We start from the raw sequence: 17,492 nt of genomic DNA on the forward strand, positions 1-17,492 counted from the left end.
TAGTGTATAGGAATGCAAGAGATTTCAGTGCATTAATTTTGTATCCTGCAACTTTACCAAATTCACTGATTACCTCTAGTAGTTTTCTGGTGGCATCTTTAGGATTCTGTATGTACAGTATCGTGTCATCTGCAAAGACTGACAGTTTTACTTCTTCTTTTCCAATTTGTATTCCTTTTATTTCTTTTTCTTCTCTGAGTCATGTGGCTAGGACTTCCAAAACTATGCTGAATAATAGTGGTGAGAGTGGACATCCTTGTCTTGTTCTTGACCTTAGAGGACATGCTTTCAGTTTTTCACCATTGAGAATGATGTTTGCTGTGGGTTTGTCATATATGGCCTTTATTATGTTGAGGTAGGTTCCCTCTATGCCCACTTTCTGGAGAGTTTTTATTATAAATGGGTGTTGAAACTTATCAAAAGCTTTTTCTGCATCTATTGAGATGATCATATGGTTTTTATTCTTCAGTTTCTTAAAATGGTGTATCACATTGATTTATTTGCATATATTGAAGAATTCTTGCATCCCTGGGATAAATCCCACTTGATCATGGTGTATGGTCCTTTTAATGTGTTGTTGGATTCTGCCACTCCCTTCTGGCTTGTAGAGTTTCTGCTGAGAAATCAGCTGTTAACCTTATGGGAGTTCCCTTGTATGTTATTTGTCGTTTTTCCCTTGCTGCTTTCAATAATTTTTCTTTGTCTTTTACTTTTGCCATTTGATTACTATGTGTCCTGGCCTGTTTCTCCTTGGGTTTATCCTGTATGGGACTCTTGGTGCTTCCTGGACTTGGGTGGCTATTTCCTTTCCCATATTAGGGAAGTTTTCGACTATAATCTCTTCAAATATTTTCTCTGGTCCTTTCTCTCTATCTTCTCCTTCTGGGACCCCTATAATGCGAATGTTGGTGCATTTAATGTTGTCCCAGAGGTCTCTTAGGCTGTCTTCATTTCTTTTCATTCTTTTTTCTTTATTCTGTTCCGTGGCGGTAAATTCCACCATTCTGTCTTCCAGGTCATTTATACGTTCTTCTGCCTCAGTTATTCTGCTATTGATTCCTTCTAGTGTGTTTTTCATTTTAGTTATTGTATTGTTCATCTCTGTTTGTTTGTTCTTTAATTCTTCTAGGTCTTTGTTAAGCATTTCTTGCATCTTCTTTATCTTTGCCTCCATTCTTCTTCCAAGGTTCTGGATCATCTTCACTATCATGATTCTGAATTCTTCTTCTGGAAGGTTGCCTATCTCCACTTTATTTAGTTGTTTTTCTGGGGTTTTATCTTGTTCCTTCATCTGGTACATAGCCCTCTGCCTTTTCATCTTGTCTATCTTTCTGTGAATGTGCTTTTTGTTCCACAGGCTGCAGGATTGTAGTTCTTCTTGCTTCTGCTGTCTGCCCTCTGGTGGATGAGGCTATCTAAGAGGCTTGTGCGAGTTGCCTGAAGGGAGGGACTGGTGGTGGGTAGAGCTGGCTGTTGCTCTGGTGGGCAGAGCTCAGTAAAACTTTAATCCGCTTGTCTGCTGATGGGTGGGGCTGGGTTCCCTCCTTGTTGGTTTGGCCTGAGGCGACCCAACACTGGAGCCTACCTGGGCTCTTTGTTCGGCTAATGGTGGCATCTGGGAGTGTTCACACCAAGGAGTACTTCCAGAACTTCTGCTGCCAGTGTCCGTCCTTATGGTGAGACACAGCCGCCCCCCGCCTCTGCAGGATACCCATCAACACTAGCAGGTAAGTCTGGTTCAGTCTCCTGTGGAGTCACTGCTACTTCCCCTGGGTCCTGATGCGCACACTACTTTGTGTGTGCCCTCCAAGAGTGGAGTCTTTGTTTCCCCCATTCCTGTCAAAGTCCTGCAATCAAATCCCACTCGCCTTCAAAGTGTGATTCTCTAGCAATTCCTCCTCCCGTTGCGGGACACCCAGGTTGGGAAGCCTGACCTGGGACTGAGAACCTTCACTCCAGTGGGTGGACTTCTGTGGTATAAGTGTTCTCCAGTTTGTGAGTCACCCACCCAGCAGTTATGGGATTTGATTTTATTGTGATTGTGCCCCTCCTACAGTCTCATTGTGGCTTCCCCTTTGTCTTTGGATGTGGGGTATCTTTTTTGGTGAGTTCCAGTGTCTTCCTATCAATGATTGTTCAGCAGTTAGTTGTGATTCCGGTGCTCTTGCAAGAGGGAGTGAGAGCACATCCTTCTACTCCACCATCTTCAACCCTGTACAATACGTATGTTCTTACTGCCATTTTGTTAATTGTTTTGGATTTGTTTTTGTAGGTCTTTTTTCTTCCCTTCCTCTTCTGTTCTCTTCTCTTGTGATTTGATGACTGCCTTCAGGGTTTTATTTGGATTCCTTTTTCTTTTTTGTGTGTGTATGTATTGTAGATTTTTGGTTGGCAGTTACCATGAGGTTTTGATATAGCCATCAAGATTGTTTTAAGTTGCTGGTCTTTTAATTTCAAATGGATATCCAATATCCTGCTTTTGTGCTCTCCTCTTCTCACAGTTGCTGGTTTTGATATCGTATTTGTGTGCAGATGATTTCCTACCTTTACTGTATGTTAGCCTTTACCGGTGAGCTTTCCCACTCATAATTTTCTTGTTTCTAGTTGTGGCCTTTTCTTTTCCACCTAGAGAATTTCCTTTAGCATTGGTTACAAAGCTGGTCTGGTGGTGCTGAATTCTCTTAGCTTTTGCTTCTCTGTAAAGCTTTTGATTTCTCTGTCCAATCTGAATGCGAGCTTTGCTGGTTAGAGATTCTTGGTTGTGGGTTCTTCCATTTCATCACTTTAAATATATGGTGCCACACCTTCTGGCCTGCAGTTTCTGCAGAAATCAGCTGATAACCTTATGGGAGTTCCCTTGTATGTTATCCGTTGCTTTTTCCCTTGTTGCTTTTAATATTTTCTCTTTGTCTTCAATTTTTGTCAGTTTTATTACCATGTGTCTCAGTGTGTTCATCCTAGGGTTTATCCTGCCTGGGACTCTCTGCACATCCTAGGTTTGGGTGACTGTTTCCTGTCCCATGTTAGGGAAGTTGTCAGCTATTATCTCTTCAAATATTTTCTCAGGCCCTTTCTTTCCCTCTTCTCCTTCTGGGACCCCTGTAATGTGAATGTTGGTGCATTTAATGTCCCAGAGGTCTCTCAGACTGTCCTCATTTCTTTTCATTCTTATTTTCTTTATTCTGTTCTGTAGCAGTGATTTCCACCATTCTGTCTTCCAGCTCACTTATCCATTCTGCCTCAGTTATTCTGTTATTGATTCCTTCTAGTGTATTTTTCATTTCAGTTATTGTATTGTTCATCCCTTTGTTTTTTCTTTAGTTCTAGGTCTTTGTTAAACATTTCTTGTATCTTCTCGATCTGTGCCTCCACTCTTTTTTTCCGAGATCTTGGATCATCTTTACTGTTATTACTCTGAATTCTTCTTCAGGTAGATTGCCTACCTCTACTTCACTTTGTTATTCTGGGGTTTTATCTTGTTCCTTTATCTGGGACATATTCCTCTGCCATCTCATTTTGTCTTTCTGTGATTGCAATTTCTGTTTCACAGGCTACATGTTTGTAGTTCCTGCTTCTGCTGTCTGCCCTCTGGTGGATGAGGCTAAGAGGCTTGTACAGGCTTCCTGGTGGCATGGACTGGTACCTGCCCACTCGTGGCTGGTGCTTGGTCTTGTCCCTCTGGTGGGATGGACCATGTCAGGGGGTGTGTTTATCAGCTACCTGTTTATTCGGGAAGACTTTAAGCGCCTCTCTGCTGATGTGTGGGTCTGTTTTCCTGCCCTGTTGGTTGTTTGTCCTGAGACGTCCCAGCATTGGAACTACAGACTGTTGGTTGGGGCCAGGTCTCGGTGAGAAAATGGAGGCCTCCAAGAGGACTCACGGCAATGAGTACACCCCAGACTACCACCGCCAGTGTCCTTGTCCCAGCAGTGAGTCAGCCGCCTCCTGCCTCTGCAGGAGACCCTCCAATATAATACTAGCAGGTAAGTCTGCCCCACTCTCTCATGAGGTCACCACTTCTTCCCTGAGTCCTGACGTGCACAAGACCCTGTATGCGCCCTCCAAGAGTGGAGTTTCTGTTTCCCCCAGTCCTGTGGAATCCCTGTGGTCAAACCCTGCTGGCCTTCAAAGCCACACTTCCTGGGGCCTCCTCCTTCCATTGCCAGACCCCCAGGCTGGGGAGGCCTGAGGTGGGACTCAGGACTTTCACTCCTGTAGGAGAACTTCTGTGGCATAATTATTTTACACCCAGCATATATGGGATTGGATTTTATCGCAGTTGCGTCCCACCTACAATCTAGCTGTGGATTCTTCTTTGTCTTTGGATGTAGGGTAACTTTTTAGGTAGGATGCAGTGTTTTTTTGTCAGTGGTTGTTCAGCGGTTACTTGTAATTTTGGTGCTTCCGTAAGAAGAGGTGAGCTCACATCTTTCTACTCCACCATCTTGTCTCCTCTCTTTCCTGTAATTTTCATCCTGCTGATAGGTACTCAGGAATTTCTACTGTCTAATCAATATCTTCTCATAAACACTATTCCAGTCTCTCATCTTTCTTCTCTGTTGGATATTCTTCCAGCAAGTAGTAGAGAAATGGCTTCCTTTTGAACACGTAGCTAGTCTCTCCAACCATCAACATATTTACTTTTAGTGAACCAAAATAAATAGTTCTGTAGTCACCAAAAAAACAAGTATTTGAGATTGTGCAACCATAGTTTAGAATGAATGGTAATGTAAACCATAACCAGTTGTGAATAACTAAAATGAAAGTCTCTTATCAATGAAGACTTTCATTCCAAGCATCTCTTTAAGTGACAATCCATATGCTTATATGAACTTATTATCTATAAACAATAAAGGCTCTTAAAAGCCTTTTTCAAATTTATCTGTGCTTTGTGAGACTACTGTGCCAGCCAAGGGAATAAACACAGCATTTGCAAAATTACTGATTTGGTACTTCAAAATGACTACTGGAACACAGAACTTTTCATAATGCTAATTTTTTAAAAAAGCAAATATAGTAGAATATTTTACTGTCCAGTCTCAGAGATGAAATTTATTCCACTAACATAGGCATTGATTAAAACATTTAAGAATCACATCTTTTTTAGAATCACTGTAGTTCTGAGGCTACTCTAGAATATCCTCTGGTTTAAGATATACACATGTACCTCACCTCTTCATCTTTTGAGGACAGATTTGTTTGGGAACAACCAGAAGTCATGAAGCGTTAATTAGTGTATATGATTAGTGACCATTCCATCTTGATTTCTATTCCTTCATCTAATTGAACATTACAATTAGTAGAAATATACCCATACGTATATTTAAAATTTGCATCTTTTTAATAAACCCAAACTTGCTTCTATTGAGTAAGTAGTCAAATGAAGGGTCCCAAACCACTTAAAAACCAGGGTCCCAGCATTACAGATCCCTGCCTATTGCTCAGTTCAGTGTTCTACAGTTCTGAAAAGAACAAAATAAAAAGAAACCCCAAAGACAGTGACTGACAAATACATGCACAGATGAAAGACTGGAAGCCCTCCTTGAAAGAAAATAGTTTGCTTGTTTGTTGTTATCCAAAAGATAGGACCAAACTCTAGTACAAGGTAGACTTCAGTTAACTAAAGACTCCCATAAAGAGTTTCAAGATTTTTCAAAGAACTAATTTGTGCCTTTGATAATTTTTTCTACTGTATTTTTGTTTCCTACTTCATTATTTTCCTATCGTTATTATTCTCTCTTCTACTTTGAAGGTTTTTTTGTTCATGTTCTAACTTACGCTATATGTATCCCACATGCTTTGCTATGTACTGTTTTTATTATCCTTAAGTTCTGGGTATTTTTTAAACTTCCATTAGGACTTCTTTAACCCATGAGGAGTTACTTAGCAAAGTAGGAGTTTATTTAACTAACTTTTTAAGTTCTAACTTAATTATATTGTAGTTAGATATTATAGTCTACATACATAATACTTAATTTTTAAGTCTTTGTAGCCTTAACCCTAGTACATGATTGGTTTTTATAAATGTCCCATGTACACTTGAGGAAAATATATTCTGGAACACTCCCCAGGATATATGTTAGGCCACAAAACAAGTCTTAAATTTATTAAGATTGAAATCATATCACACATCCTTTCCGACCACAATGGTATGAAATTAGGAATCAGAAGAAGAAAACTGGAAAATTCACAAATATGTGAAGATTAAATAACATGTCACTGAACAACGGGTCAAAGAAGAAATCAAAAGAAAAATCAGAAAATAAATACCTTGAAGCAAATGAAAATGTAATGTAACATACTAAAACTTATGGGATGCAGCAGAAGCTGTTGAAAGAGAGAAGATCATAGAGGTACCTACGTTAAGAAAAAAAAGTTCAAATAAATAACCTAAATTTACACTAGGAACTAGATACAGAAGAACAAACTAAGCCCAAAAGTTAGTAGAGGAAGGAAACAACAAAGATCAGAGTGGAAATAAATGAAATAGAAACTATAAAAAGACAATAGAAAAGGTCAGTAAAGCTTAAACCCACTTTTAAAAGATAAACAAAAATAGGTAAACCTGTAGCTAGACTTACCAAGGAAAAAAGAGAGGACTCAAATAAATTAGAAGTTAAGTCAGAAAGAGAAAAACAACTATTGTATATTAATGTATATATGTGGAATCTAGAAAAATGGCACAGATGAACCAGTTTGCAAGGCAGAAATAGAGACAGATGTAGAGAACAAATGTATGGACACCAAGAGGGGAAAGCGGGGGGGTGGTGGTAGGATGAATTGGGAGATTGGGATTGACATATATACACTACTATGTATAAAACAGATAACTAATAGGAACCTGCTGTATGGCACAGGGAACTCTACTCGCTGTACAGTAGAAACTAACAACATTGTAAAACAACTATACCCCAATAAAAAATGATAATAATAAAACTGCTAATCAAAGAAGAAAATAAATAAATTAGAAATGAAAGAGGAGACATTAGAGTCAGAGGAAAAACCCTGGATACTCCAGAAGCCAGGAAATAGAGACACATTAAAAATAATATTTCTAAGATTGATGTCGAAGAGTGTACTGCCTCTGGAGATTGGCCAAGATGGTACAGTAGAAGACCCTAAGCTCACCTCCTCTCACAGGCACACCAAAATTACAACTATTTGCAGAACAACCATTGATGAAAAAGTTTGGAACCTACCAGAAAAGACTTTCTACAACTAAAGATATAAAGAAGGTACCACACCGAGATGGGTAAGAGAGGCGGAGTTGTGATTTAGTCAAGTTCCATACCCACAGGTGGGCAACCCACAGTGGTGAGAGTAATTACAATTGCAGAGGTTCTTCCAAAGGAGTGAGGGGTCTGAGCCCCGTGTTGGATTTCCCAGCACAGGGGTCCTACACTGGGAAGATGAGCCCCCAGAGCATTTGGCTTTGAAGGCCAGCAGCGCCTACTTTCAGGAGTGCCTGAGGACTGGAGGAAATAGAGACTTCACTCTTAAAGGGTGCACATGAAATCTTACACTCCTGGTCCCAGAGCAGAAGCAGTAATTTGAAAGAAGCCTTGGTCAGACCTACCTGCTTATCTTGGAGTGATCTCACAGCTCACCCTGTGAACACAGACACTGGAGGCGGCCATTCTGGGGAGCTCATTCTACCTCATGGACACTGGTGCTGGCAAGCGCCACTTTTTAATCCTCCCTCTACCTTTTTAGCCTTGGGACCCAGCCCTACCCTGGCCCAACAGACTAGGTACCAGTGCTGGGATGCCTCAGGCCAAGCAGCTAACTGAGCAGAGACAGCTCCACCCATTAGCAGAAGGGCTGCCTTAAAACTCCCTGAGCCCAGAGCTCCCCGGACATGGCTCTGCCTACCAGAGGGCTCAGGACACAGCCCTACAAACTAGTACACAGACACTAGATATGGGGCCCCTAGGGCCCTCCACCCAGAGATGCTGGGACACAGTGGGCAGCCCCAGAAATCCCTGGGCCTTTGCAACAGCCTCTGGTGAGCCTCTCTAGTCTCAGGACCACTGTTAACCACCAAGGGGGTGAACATGAGCCACAATACAACCACAGCCCTGCAGGCTGTGGAACTGGCCATTCCACCAGCAGGCCAGACCCTGCCCTCACACTGGCTGGGCCCTGGCCTTGCCCATTAGCAGGCCAATACAAGCTTCAGGACAGCCCAGACCCTGCAACCAACTGTGTTAGGAACTAGCCACAGCCACCAGTGATTGGACAATAGCTCTGGAACCCCTGGGCCCTGCAACCAGTTCCCAGAACTCAGTTCTGCCCACCAGTAGGCCAGCATTAGGCCCAGGATCTGGCTTCATCCACCAGTGGGCAGGCAGCAGCCCTGAGGTCTTCTGGACCCTGACTCCATCCTCCAGTGAGCCACAGCAGTCAGCCCGTCACAAAAGAAGGACCCATGCAGCCCATATAGGGGCACCACTAGAGCATGTAGCTCTGGTGATGAGAGGGGTGTGTGCTGCCAAGATGCATAGGACATCTCCTACAAAAGGTCACTTACCCAAGGCTGGGAACTGTAACCAACCTACCAGACACAGAAAAATTTTAAATGCAAGTTAGGCAAAACAAGGCAACAGAGGGACATACTCCAAATGAAGGAACAAGATAAAAAACCCAGAAGAAGAATTAAGTGAAATGGATAGGCAATCTACCTGAGAAAGAGTTCAGGGTAGTGACTGTAAAGATGATCAAAGAACTTAGGAGAAGAATGAATGCACAAAGCAAGAAGTTAGAAGGTTTTTTTTTTGTTTTTTTGTTTTGTTTTGTTTTTTCCGGTATGCAGGCCTCTCACTGTTGTGGCCTCTCCCGTTGCGGAGCACAGGCTCCGGACGCGCAGGCACAGCAGCCACGGCTCACAGGCCCAGCCGCTCCGCGGCATGTGGGATCCTCCCGGACCGCGGCACGAACCTGCGTGCCCTGCATCGGCAGGCGGACTCTCAACCACTGCGCCACCAGGGAGGCCCAGAAGTTTTTAACAGAGTTAGAAACTATAAAGAACAACCAGAGATGAAGAATACAATAACTGAAATGAAAAATACACTAGAAGGAATCAACAGACTCTATGATACAGAGGTATGAATCAGTGAGCTGGAAGACAGAGTAGTGGAAATCACTGATGCTGAACAGAAAAAAGAATAAAAATAAATGAGGACAATTTAAGAGACCTCTGAGACACCATCAATCACACTAATATTCGCATTATAGGGGTCCCAAGAGAAGAGAGAAAGGGGCTGAGAAAATATTTGAAGACATAATAATTGAAAACTTCCCTAATCTGGGAAAGGAAACAGTCACCCAAATCCAGGAAGCACAGAGTCCCATACAGGATTAACCCAAAAAGGAACACACCAAGATACATTGATTAAAATGGCAAAAATTAAAGAAAGAATATTAAGAACTGCAAGGGAAAAGCAAAAAGTTGTACATGAGGGAACTGTCATAAGGCTATAAGCTGACTTTTTAACAGAAACTCTGCAGGCCAGAAGGGATTGGCACAATATATTTAAAGTGATGAAAGGGAAAACCCTACAACCAAGAATACTCCACCCAGCAAGGCTCTCTTTTAGAATTAACGGAGAGGTCAAAAGTTTTACAAACAAGCAAAAGCTAGCAGAGTTCAGCACCACCAAACCAGCTTTACAAGAAACGTTAAAGGAGCTTCTCTTTTCTATTTCACTTAAAAGGCCACAACTAGAAACATGAAAATTATGAATGGAAAAAGCTCATCAGTAAATGTAAACAAACGGTTAAGGTAGGAAATCATCCACACAGAAAGCCAGTAGAAAAGTTAAAACACAAAAGTAGTAAAACTCATTTATATCCACAATAAGCAGTTAAGGGATACACAAAACAATGTGATATAAAACATGATGTCAAAAACAGTAATCATGAGGGGAATACAAATGCAGGGTTGTTAAAATGCATTTGAAATTAAGAGATCAGCAACTTAAAACAACATGTATGTTTTAAAACTATGCACACACACACACATACACAGATTGCTATATATAAACCTCATGGTAATCAAAAATCTACAATAGGTACATAGAAAAAAAGAGAAAGGAATCCAAACATAACACTAAATATAGTCATCAAATCACAAGAGAACAAAAGAAGGGGGAAGAAAGATCTACAAAAACAACCCCCCCAAAATTAACAAAATGGCAATAGGAACATACATATTGATAATTACTTTAAATGTAAATGCACTAAACGCTTCAATCAAAAGACACAGAGTGGCTGAATGGATACAAAAACAAGACCTATATATATGCTGCCCACAAGAGACTCACTTCATATCTAAACACACGCATACACTGAAAGTGAGGGGATTGAAAAAGATTTTCTATACAAATGGAAATCAAAAGAAAGCCAGTGTAGCAATACTTATATCAGACAAAACAGAGTTTAAACAAAGACTGGTACAAGACACACAGAAGGGCATTACATAATGATCAAGAAGTCAATCCAAGTAGAAGATATAACACTTGTAAATATCTATGCACCTAAAATAGGAGCACCTAAATACATAAAGTGAATATTAACAGACATAAAGGGGGATAACGACAGTAACACAATAATAGTAGGGTATTTTAACATGCCACTTACATCAGTGAACAGATCACCCAGACAGAAAATCAATAAAGAAACACTGGACTTAAATGAAGCATCAAACCAGATGGACTTAATAGCCACATACAGGACATTCCATCCAAAAGCAACAGAATACACATTCTTTTCAGTTGCACATGGAACATTCTCCATGATAGATCACATGCTAGACCACAAAACAAGCCTTGGTAAATTTAAGAATAGTGGAATCATATCAAGCATCTTTTTATGACTACAACTCTACTAGAATAAAAATTAACTGTAAGAAAAAACTGCAGAAAACACAACCCATGGATGCTAACCTACATGCTACTCAACAACCAGTGGATCACTGAAGAAATCAAAGAGGAATTAAAAAATTACCTGGAGACAAATGAAAATGAAAACATGATAAAAACACCTACAGAACACAGTAAAAACAGTTCTAAGCGGGAAGCAATACAAGCTTCCAATCGTAAACAACTACTACTCACTTCTGCCAGGAAAGAACACCACCTTCATAGGTGGCATTTGTTGAATGAATTGTAATACAGAAAATAAGAAAATGGTATAGAAAGGAGACATTTGTAAAGTTTTGCAGATGTGAAAGTACTATTACCAAGATTTCTAGATGTTTTGGTTTAAAAGAAAGGAAAAAGCATTCCACTTTCCCCATTTCCAGTATAACATGTTTCCAAAGCTCACTGCCATCTTTATTTTCAACAGGGCTCCATCATTTATTAGTTAGCATCTTTAGGATGCAGGATGAAGTTTAGTGGCTGAACTAGCTGCACAAAGGAAGCTCAATCTTTTTCCTACCTGTAAACATCTCTCCCTGCAATAGCAGCATTGCAAAAATAACCTCACTGAACCACTTGAACAAACTCCAAAAGGAACTTAAACCACTCACCTGGATGCAAGCCAGAGGCTCGTTTGTCCAAATCGAATATCCACCCACTAAATATATTCTCTCATTATGGACAGCAACTCCAGATTCATTTTGGCCTAAAGTAAAGAGAAGTGAATAAAAGAGGAAAAATAAATCCATTTCCTTGCATGTCTTCATTAACCCTTTTGCCACTGAAGGATACAATTTCCCTCTGTGGCACACTTGTATATTCCACAGGATTTCTGCCTCAACTAATCACTGTCTCCCAGTTCTCAGAGGGAAGAATTAACCACTCTCAGAGAATGACTCTGTGTTGGGTCAGAATCCGGCCATAACACTTAATAGCCAGCCAAGTTAGTAAATACAGCATTAAATACAGCAATAATCCACATAGAACTAAATTTTATACTATGTTGTATGCCATTAGTTGATATGGTATATTTTAGGAATGCAAAACACCTCTTGTACTACAAATGCTTTTAAGCAAGTGCTTACATTTGTAATGGCTGCAACCGCAAGAAGCCAATAAAACAGAGCCATGCCCCTAGTGTGCCCCAAATGAAGATAAATGACAGAAAAGATTGATAAAGTTACTACCCTTCTTTTCTTTACATACACAACAGTTTTAAGACTATATTAAAGTTCCTGAGCTGGGACCAGCCTGGGTAGTCCCTAGATACTGACACGCCAAAATGATGAAAGGTTCCTCCCCCACTTAAAAAAGAAGATAGAATAACTCACTACTACATATTCTTCCCTGGAGGCCATCAGAGAGTGAGATAGTCTCTTTTTATTGATGGGCTGACACAGGATTGACTCGGGTAATAAATAAGTTGGATCCTATAGCAGACAGAATCACAGATCGAGGGACCAAGGGGCTAAGGTACCACTACAGCAACTTAAGAGTTAAGTGCTTGTAGGTGGGCCTCAAAGATCATTTTCGCAAAAACAGGAGCTCAATACAAAGCATCTGAACCTCTCACACTGGTTATGCCCCCACTGTGGCCTCCGTAGCAGCAGCTGTGAGTGATTGAGTGCCCACTCAGCATATTAAAGTGTCTTGAGGCAACAGTCCAGCCCACCCGTTCGAGTTTGCGATTTTTCGTACTAGAGCAGCCTAGAAGGGATCTTAATCACGTAGGCCGAAAAGGGAGGACAAGTTTTCGACTTCATAAAAAAAAGTCAGGGGTAAGCTGTTTGCTGCTTTCATTTTATTCCCCTGTGGGATGAGTATGGTCCCTACCTAGTGCTACCCCGTGGTAATGCTTGGGTGCGTCTGTGTGGCCAGAAGTGCTGCCAAACCCCCATGCACGGAACATCTCTAAGGTTTTGTCTTTAGGAGAATACAGGCAGAAACGATATTTGACACTGACAAACAATGAAGACCATTCTGCACTCGCAAGAAATAAGAGGACTAAAAGTAGTGAGAAGTAAAAAATAAATTGCTCCTGTAAAGAGTCATTACCTCTTTCAACACCCGGTTCCTCCTACTTATACCAATGTTCCTACATGGATACTGATAGACAATAATGGACCTGACACGTCTCTCTCGGCAACGTGAAAACACACACAAAGGTAACACAGGCCCTGAGAAACCAGATGTTCAGCCACCTGATTGAGTCCGATTTTGTGAGATAAACAATGCACACCCTTCTGGGTAATAAGAGCAAGTTGTTCTACCACCATGCACTTAATATTTACAGCTGCACTACGGATATCTAAGAAAACAAGTATGGCAACTTCCTGAATCTCTGCTTTTCCCGATTTACTCAATCAAAGGTACTTGCCAGTCAACAGGTTAAAATTACAACGCGTCCACTGGTCAGCGTCCATGTTGTAGGCATCTATATGCCGCACGAGGACCCGGTCGTTATTGTAGTCCAGGTCATTGCCTCCAAGAACATAAAGCTTCCTTTGAACAGCAGCCATGGAATGGTAGACCCGCCTCTGCAGCATGGGGCTGCGGCTTATCCACTTATTCTGAGACAAAAAAAGAGAAAAAAGAAACTCAGGTGAATTCTGTTAAGTGGAGACCTCCAGGGCAGAAAACAGCAGTGCCTCATTAGTAGTGGGGACTCTAATGTTGGTCAATCACATTCTATTTGAATGTTGTTTATATACTTTGAAAGGTATGGGCTTCTTGCCTGAGAACAAGTGCAGAAGAGCCCACATGTTCTAACTCTATTTGCAACTTACGTAAGGCATTTCCTCTTCCTTGGGTTGCATTTTGAATTTGTAAGGGGAGCATATGGGAATTTAGAAGTTTTCATGATTGGTTATTTCTCCCAATTGAGAGAACTTACTCCTGCAAATGACTTAAGAGTACAAGTGCATGGTTAGGTATACTGTGTATGGTGGTATAATGATAACAAAACAGGCTCTGGATCCAGAATGCCTGAGTTTATCATCTGTGTGTGACCTTGGCAATTTACTTAACCTGTGTGTGCCTGTTTCCTCATCTGTAAAACAGAGATAACAGTACCCACCTGACAAGCCTTTTGTGAAGAGTAAATGAGCTAATACACCTAAAGCATTTAGAACAATGCCTGGCACATATGTCCAATAATATGCACTTTTAAAAAGTTATTGTGGGGGCTTCCCTGGTGGCACAGTGGTTGAGAGTCCGCCTGCTGATGCAGGGGACGCGGGTTCGTGCCCCGGTCCGGGAAGATCCCATATGCCGCGGTGCGGCTGGGCCCGTGAGCCATGGCCGCTGAGCCTGCGCGTCCAGAGCCTGTGCTCCGCAACGGGAGAGGCCACAGCAGTGAGAGGCCCGCGTACCGCAAAAAAAAAAAAAAAAAAGATTTGATTCAGCAACAAACCCCTCACAGCCTTTAATATATTTACACTCACATCTTCAGCAGATTGGGAAAGGTTATTTCCAGGCACATGGTTATCTGTTTTGTTAGAAGACCAATGTTCTGTGGTAACTTTAGGGAATGGTGAAACCTCTAATTTTTGGTTCTAGATCACTCTCAGGAATGAGAAAGGTATGCTCAACCCCTCTCAAATAAGGCTCCTATTTAAAATATAATGTAAAAATAGATGAAAATCAAATATGACTTTAATTTTAAATCTCAGCTAAGTAATGGTCAGGTAAGTAAACCTTACCATTTTCTTTTTACATAAACACTAAACATACAGGAAGAACATAGATTATTTCTTTTTGCAGAGAAAAATTTGGATTTCGACCAGAAAAATCGTATGATGGTTTGAATACACAGAATTTCAGTTCACAGAGCTGTAAAGGAAGAAGGAAAAAAGAAAGTTTTGTATAAATATTGGTCCATTCACTATTGGCTTATCGACTGGCTCATTTGTAATTTCTCTTTTAAAGACACACTAACATGAGAAAAAGAAAATGGTTTGTCCAGTTTTTTAAGGCTTGAATTTATCTGCTCCCCCCTTTTTAAACATGTCACATTAAGAACCTCCTTCCAATTAAATGTATCTTTAATAAAACAGTCAAACCTTTCTTTCAGATATTCTCTTAAGAAATATCTTTAATACATTATGCATGAGTGGATTTAACTCAAGACTGATGATGCTTTCCTTAGGTGCTTTCTAAAATGAGGCAACCCATCACAGTACTAGGAATCAATGTTTCCACTAGCAGTCCAGTCCCCTGCCACAGGACTATGGATGCCATCTGGTTTGCAAAGCCTGACTGCATCCCCTGATTATATCTTTAGCTTCCTTCACTGCCGTGCCTGCCAGGTGAGCCGCCAACCGCTGCAAAGGCAAAGAAACAGAGAGGCCTGGTGGGGTCATTCCTAATAAGCTAGCGTGTGAATACTAATCAGTGCTGGGGAAGCAGAGGTCACCCCAGCCTGCCTGTTGGCAGGTAGCGATGTGCTCTGTGGCAGATGGCAGGCATTATCGACTCTCCACAAAGGCCTAGAAGAGAAATAAGCACCAGGGCTGAATGATAGAGTTATTGAGATTCTGAGCAAGATGCAAGCAGATGTGATGTTTGCCAGTACCCACCGTAAACAATATGCCAGCAGAATTTTTAAAAAGAGCATGTGTGTACAAACATGAAACAGAACTCATCTGAGAAATGTTAACACCTTCTTCCTCTTTAACCACGTGTGCACCAAACTTAAGCAACTGCAATTAATGATCCCTCTTGGGACATCCGGCCCAGGGACATGTGGTCTCTGAAACCTACAGCCTCTAATGACATCAGGAAACACTTGCAAAGACAGAAATACCTTCGCTAAACTCAGAATCAAGTAATTGTTAAAATTAAAAAATACTAAATAGACTGAGGTCACTCTGAACATATATTTGATGGCTAGTCCCAACCCAGAGTGCCAAAGCCAACCTGTTGTTTTGTGTTCCATTATCTTCAGCTGATGAAGATGAAACCTCCTAATCAAATCATTCTGGAATATTGTCAAAATCATGAAAAATACTTATATTACCAAAATCATAGAAAAGACAAAATTCAGCAAACATGTGCCACAGTTACAGATACTTTGGTAGAAGGAAAAGAGAATAAAAATAGTTCTTCTTTGGGGGAAAGAAAAGTCATTAAGTGTGCATGAAAAGTGGATAGAAGGGACAGCCACCATCAAAATACTCCCAGTGCAGGCCCAGCTCTTAGATGAAAAACATGCGCCAACTCTTCAGATACTTCTCCTTCAGATTTGTCCTACACACTGTCCTGGGATACGTTGACTATATAGAGTTAAATAAAAGTTATCACTTTATTTGGGAATAAGGAAACCATAAGCACGTTCCCCTCCTAGAATGACAGGCCTTCTAAAAGGATGTGGCAATAGGACAATCCAATTCCTTTCTCATGATGCCTCAATGATGAGCAGCCACTTGAGATACATGGTAATAAAGGCATTTAACTCATCAATATATTTTCCCTTTTTCCTACATTATGCAAAACTCTGAAAAAGTTGAGCATTGAGTATAGCATAAAACGACAAGAGCTGAAATTCTGTGTTTTGTGAGAAAAAAAGGCAACCAAAAAGTTTAACCAGATGCTTCCTTTTCTCTATGTAAGTTTAAGTTGCATGTGTGTGTATAGACTTGGCATTCCAACTCCTAATTACTGTAGCAATCTTTAAAAATTCATTTTAATTAAGGTAATGAGCTTTTCTTATATGAGTCTTACCTGGTTAGGTTCATATACCATTAGTCTGTTCTGATACTGTGCCGTGTTAGTTACTCCACCTGTAATGGATTAACACGTGTTAGGCTTTCATGAATAAGAAATGGGATATTCCAACATGAGAATGAGATACAATTAAAGGAAAATTAGCTACTGCTGAGGGTCTGTTTGTATACCCTCGTGGTGAACCCACGACATAATTAAGAAGCTTATTGTTGAAGCAGTTGCATTTTCAAGAAACATTTCAGAAGCGATCCAGCTGAGAGCAAGCAACAAGTATGCTGAGATTTCCAGGAGGCCCCCAATTTTGTCAAGCTGCTCTGCATGGCCAGAATGAAGGGCGAAGTATGGTGAGGGAGTGGGAGCAAGCATAGCGCACTTAGACAAATCTCTGTACAGGTTATGCTGGGGCAGAGTTATATGGAAAAGTCTTGTCCTTAGCTACCTTGGTAATTTTACAGCTCTAGTCTTATGTGCACTAACATAGTGATATCTTGATGTCTCTTTGGAAGACCCATATCTAAGAAAATACATTACTTATCAAAAGAGATCTAGAGCCAGTGCTGTCCAACAGAATATAATAAGAACCGCAAACAGGAGTTACATATGCCATTTTAAACTTCCCAGTGTTCACATTAAAAAGTAGTGCTCCCGGGCTTCCCTAGTGGCGCAGTGATTGAGAGTCCGCCTGCTGATGCAGGGGACACGGGTTCGTGCCCCGGTCTGGTAAGATCCCACATGCCGCGGAGCGGCTGGGCCCGTGAGCCATGGCCGCTGAGCCTGTGCATCCGGAGCCTGTGCTCTGCAACGGGAGAGGCCACAACAGTGAGAGGCCCGCGTACCGCAAAAAAAAAA

General features: G+C 41.1%; 2 protein-coding genes across 8 annotated transcripts in view; one reads left to right on the top strand and one right to left on the bottom strand.

The window, feature by feature from the left end:
* The window catches only part of MMS22L (MMS22 like, DNA repair protein), a 171,843-nt gene extending 157,077 nt beyond the window's left edge, over nucleotides 1-14,766 (top strand). Inside the window, exon 27 of the transcript XR_007470410.1 lies at nucleotides 14,682-14,766. The gene's annotated coding sequence lies outside the window, so the exon portion shown is untranslated. The remainder of the gene's footprint in view (nucleotides 1-14,681) is intronic.
* Nucleotides 1-17,492, bottom strand: part of KLHL32 (kelch like family member 32) — a 232,313-nt gene that overhangs the window by 11,239 nt on the left and 203,582 nt on the right. For all 7 annotated transcript variants that reach the window (XM_049695139.1, XM_049695137.1, XM_004264797.3 and 4 more), the window contains 3 exons: nucleotides 16,641-16,699; nucleotides 13,297-13,489; nucleotides 11,531-11,625 (listed from right to left, as the gene is read on the bottom strand). In XM_049695139.1, the coding sequence (XP_049551096.1) occupies nucleotides 11,531-11,625; nucleotides 13,297-13,489; nucleotides 16,641-16,699 (347 nt within the window). The remainder of the gene's footprint in view (nucleotides 1-11,530; nucleotides 11,626-13,296; nucleotides 13,490-16,640; nucleotides 16,700-17,492) is intronic.

This window comes from Orcinus orca, chromosome 12, assembly GCF_937001465.1.
Source record: "Orcinus orca chromosome 12, mOrcOrc1.1, whole genome shotgun sequence".
NCBI lineage: Eukaryota > Metazoa > Chordata > Mammalia > Artiodactyla > Delphinidae > Orcinus > Orcinus orca.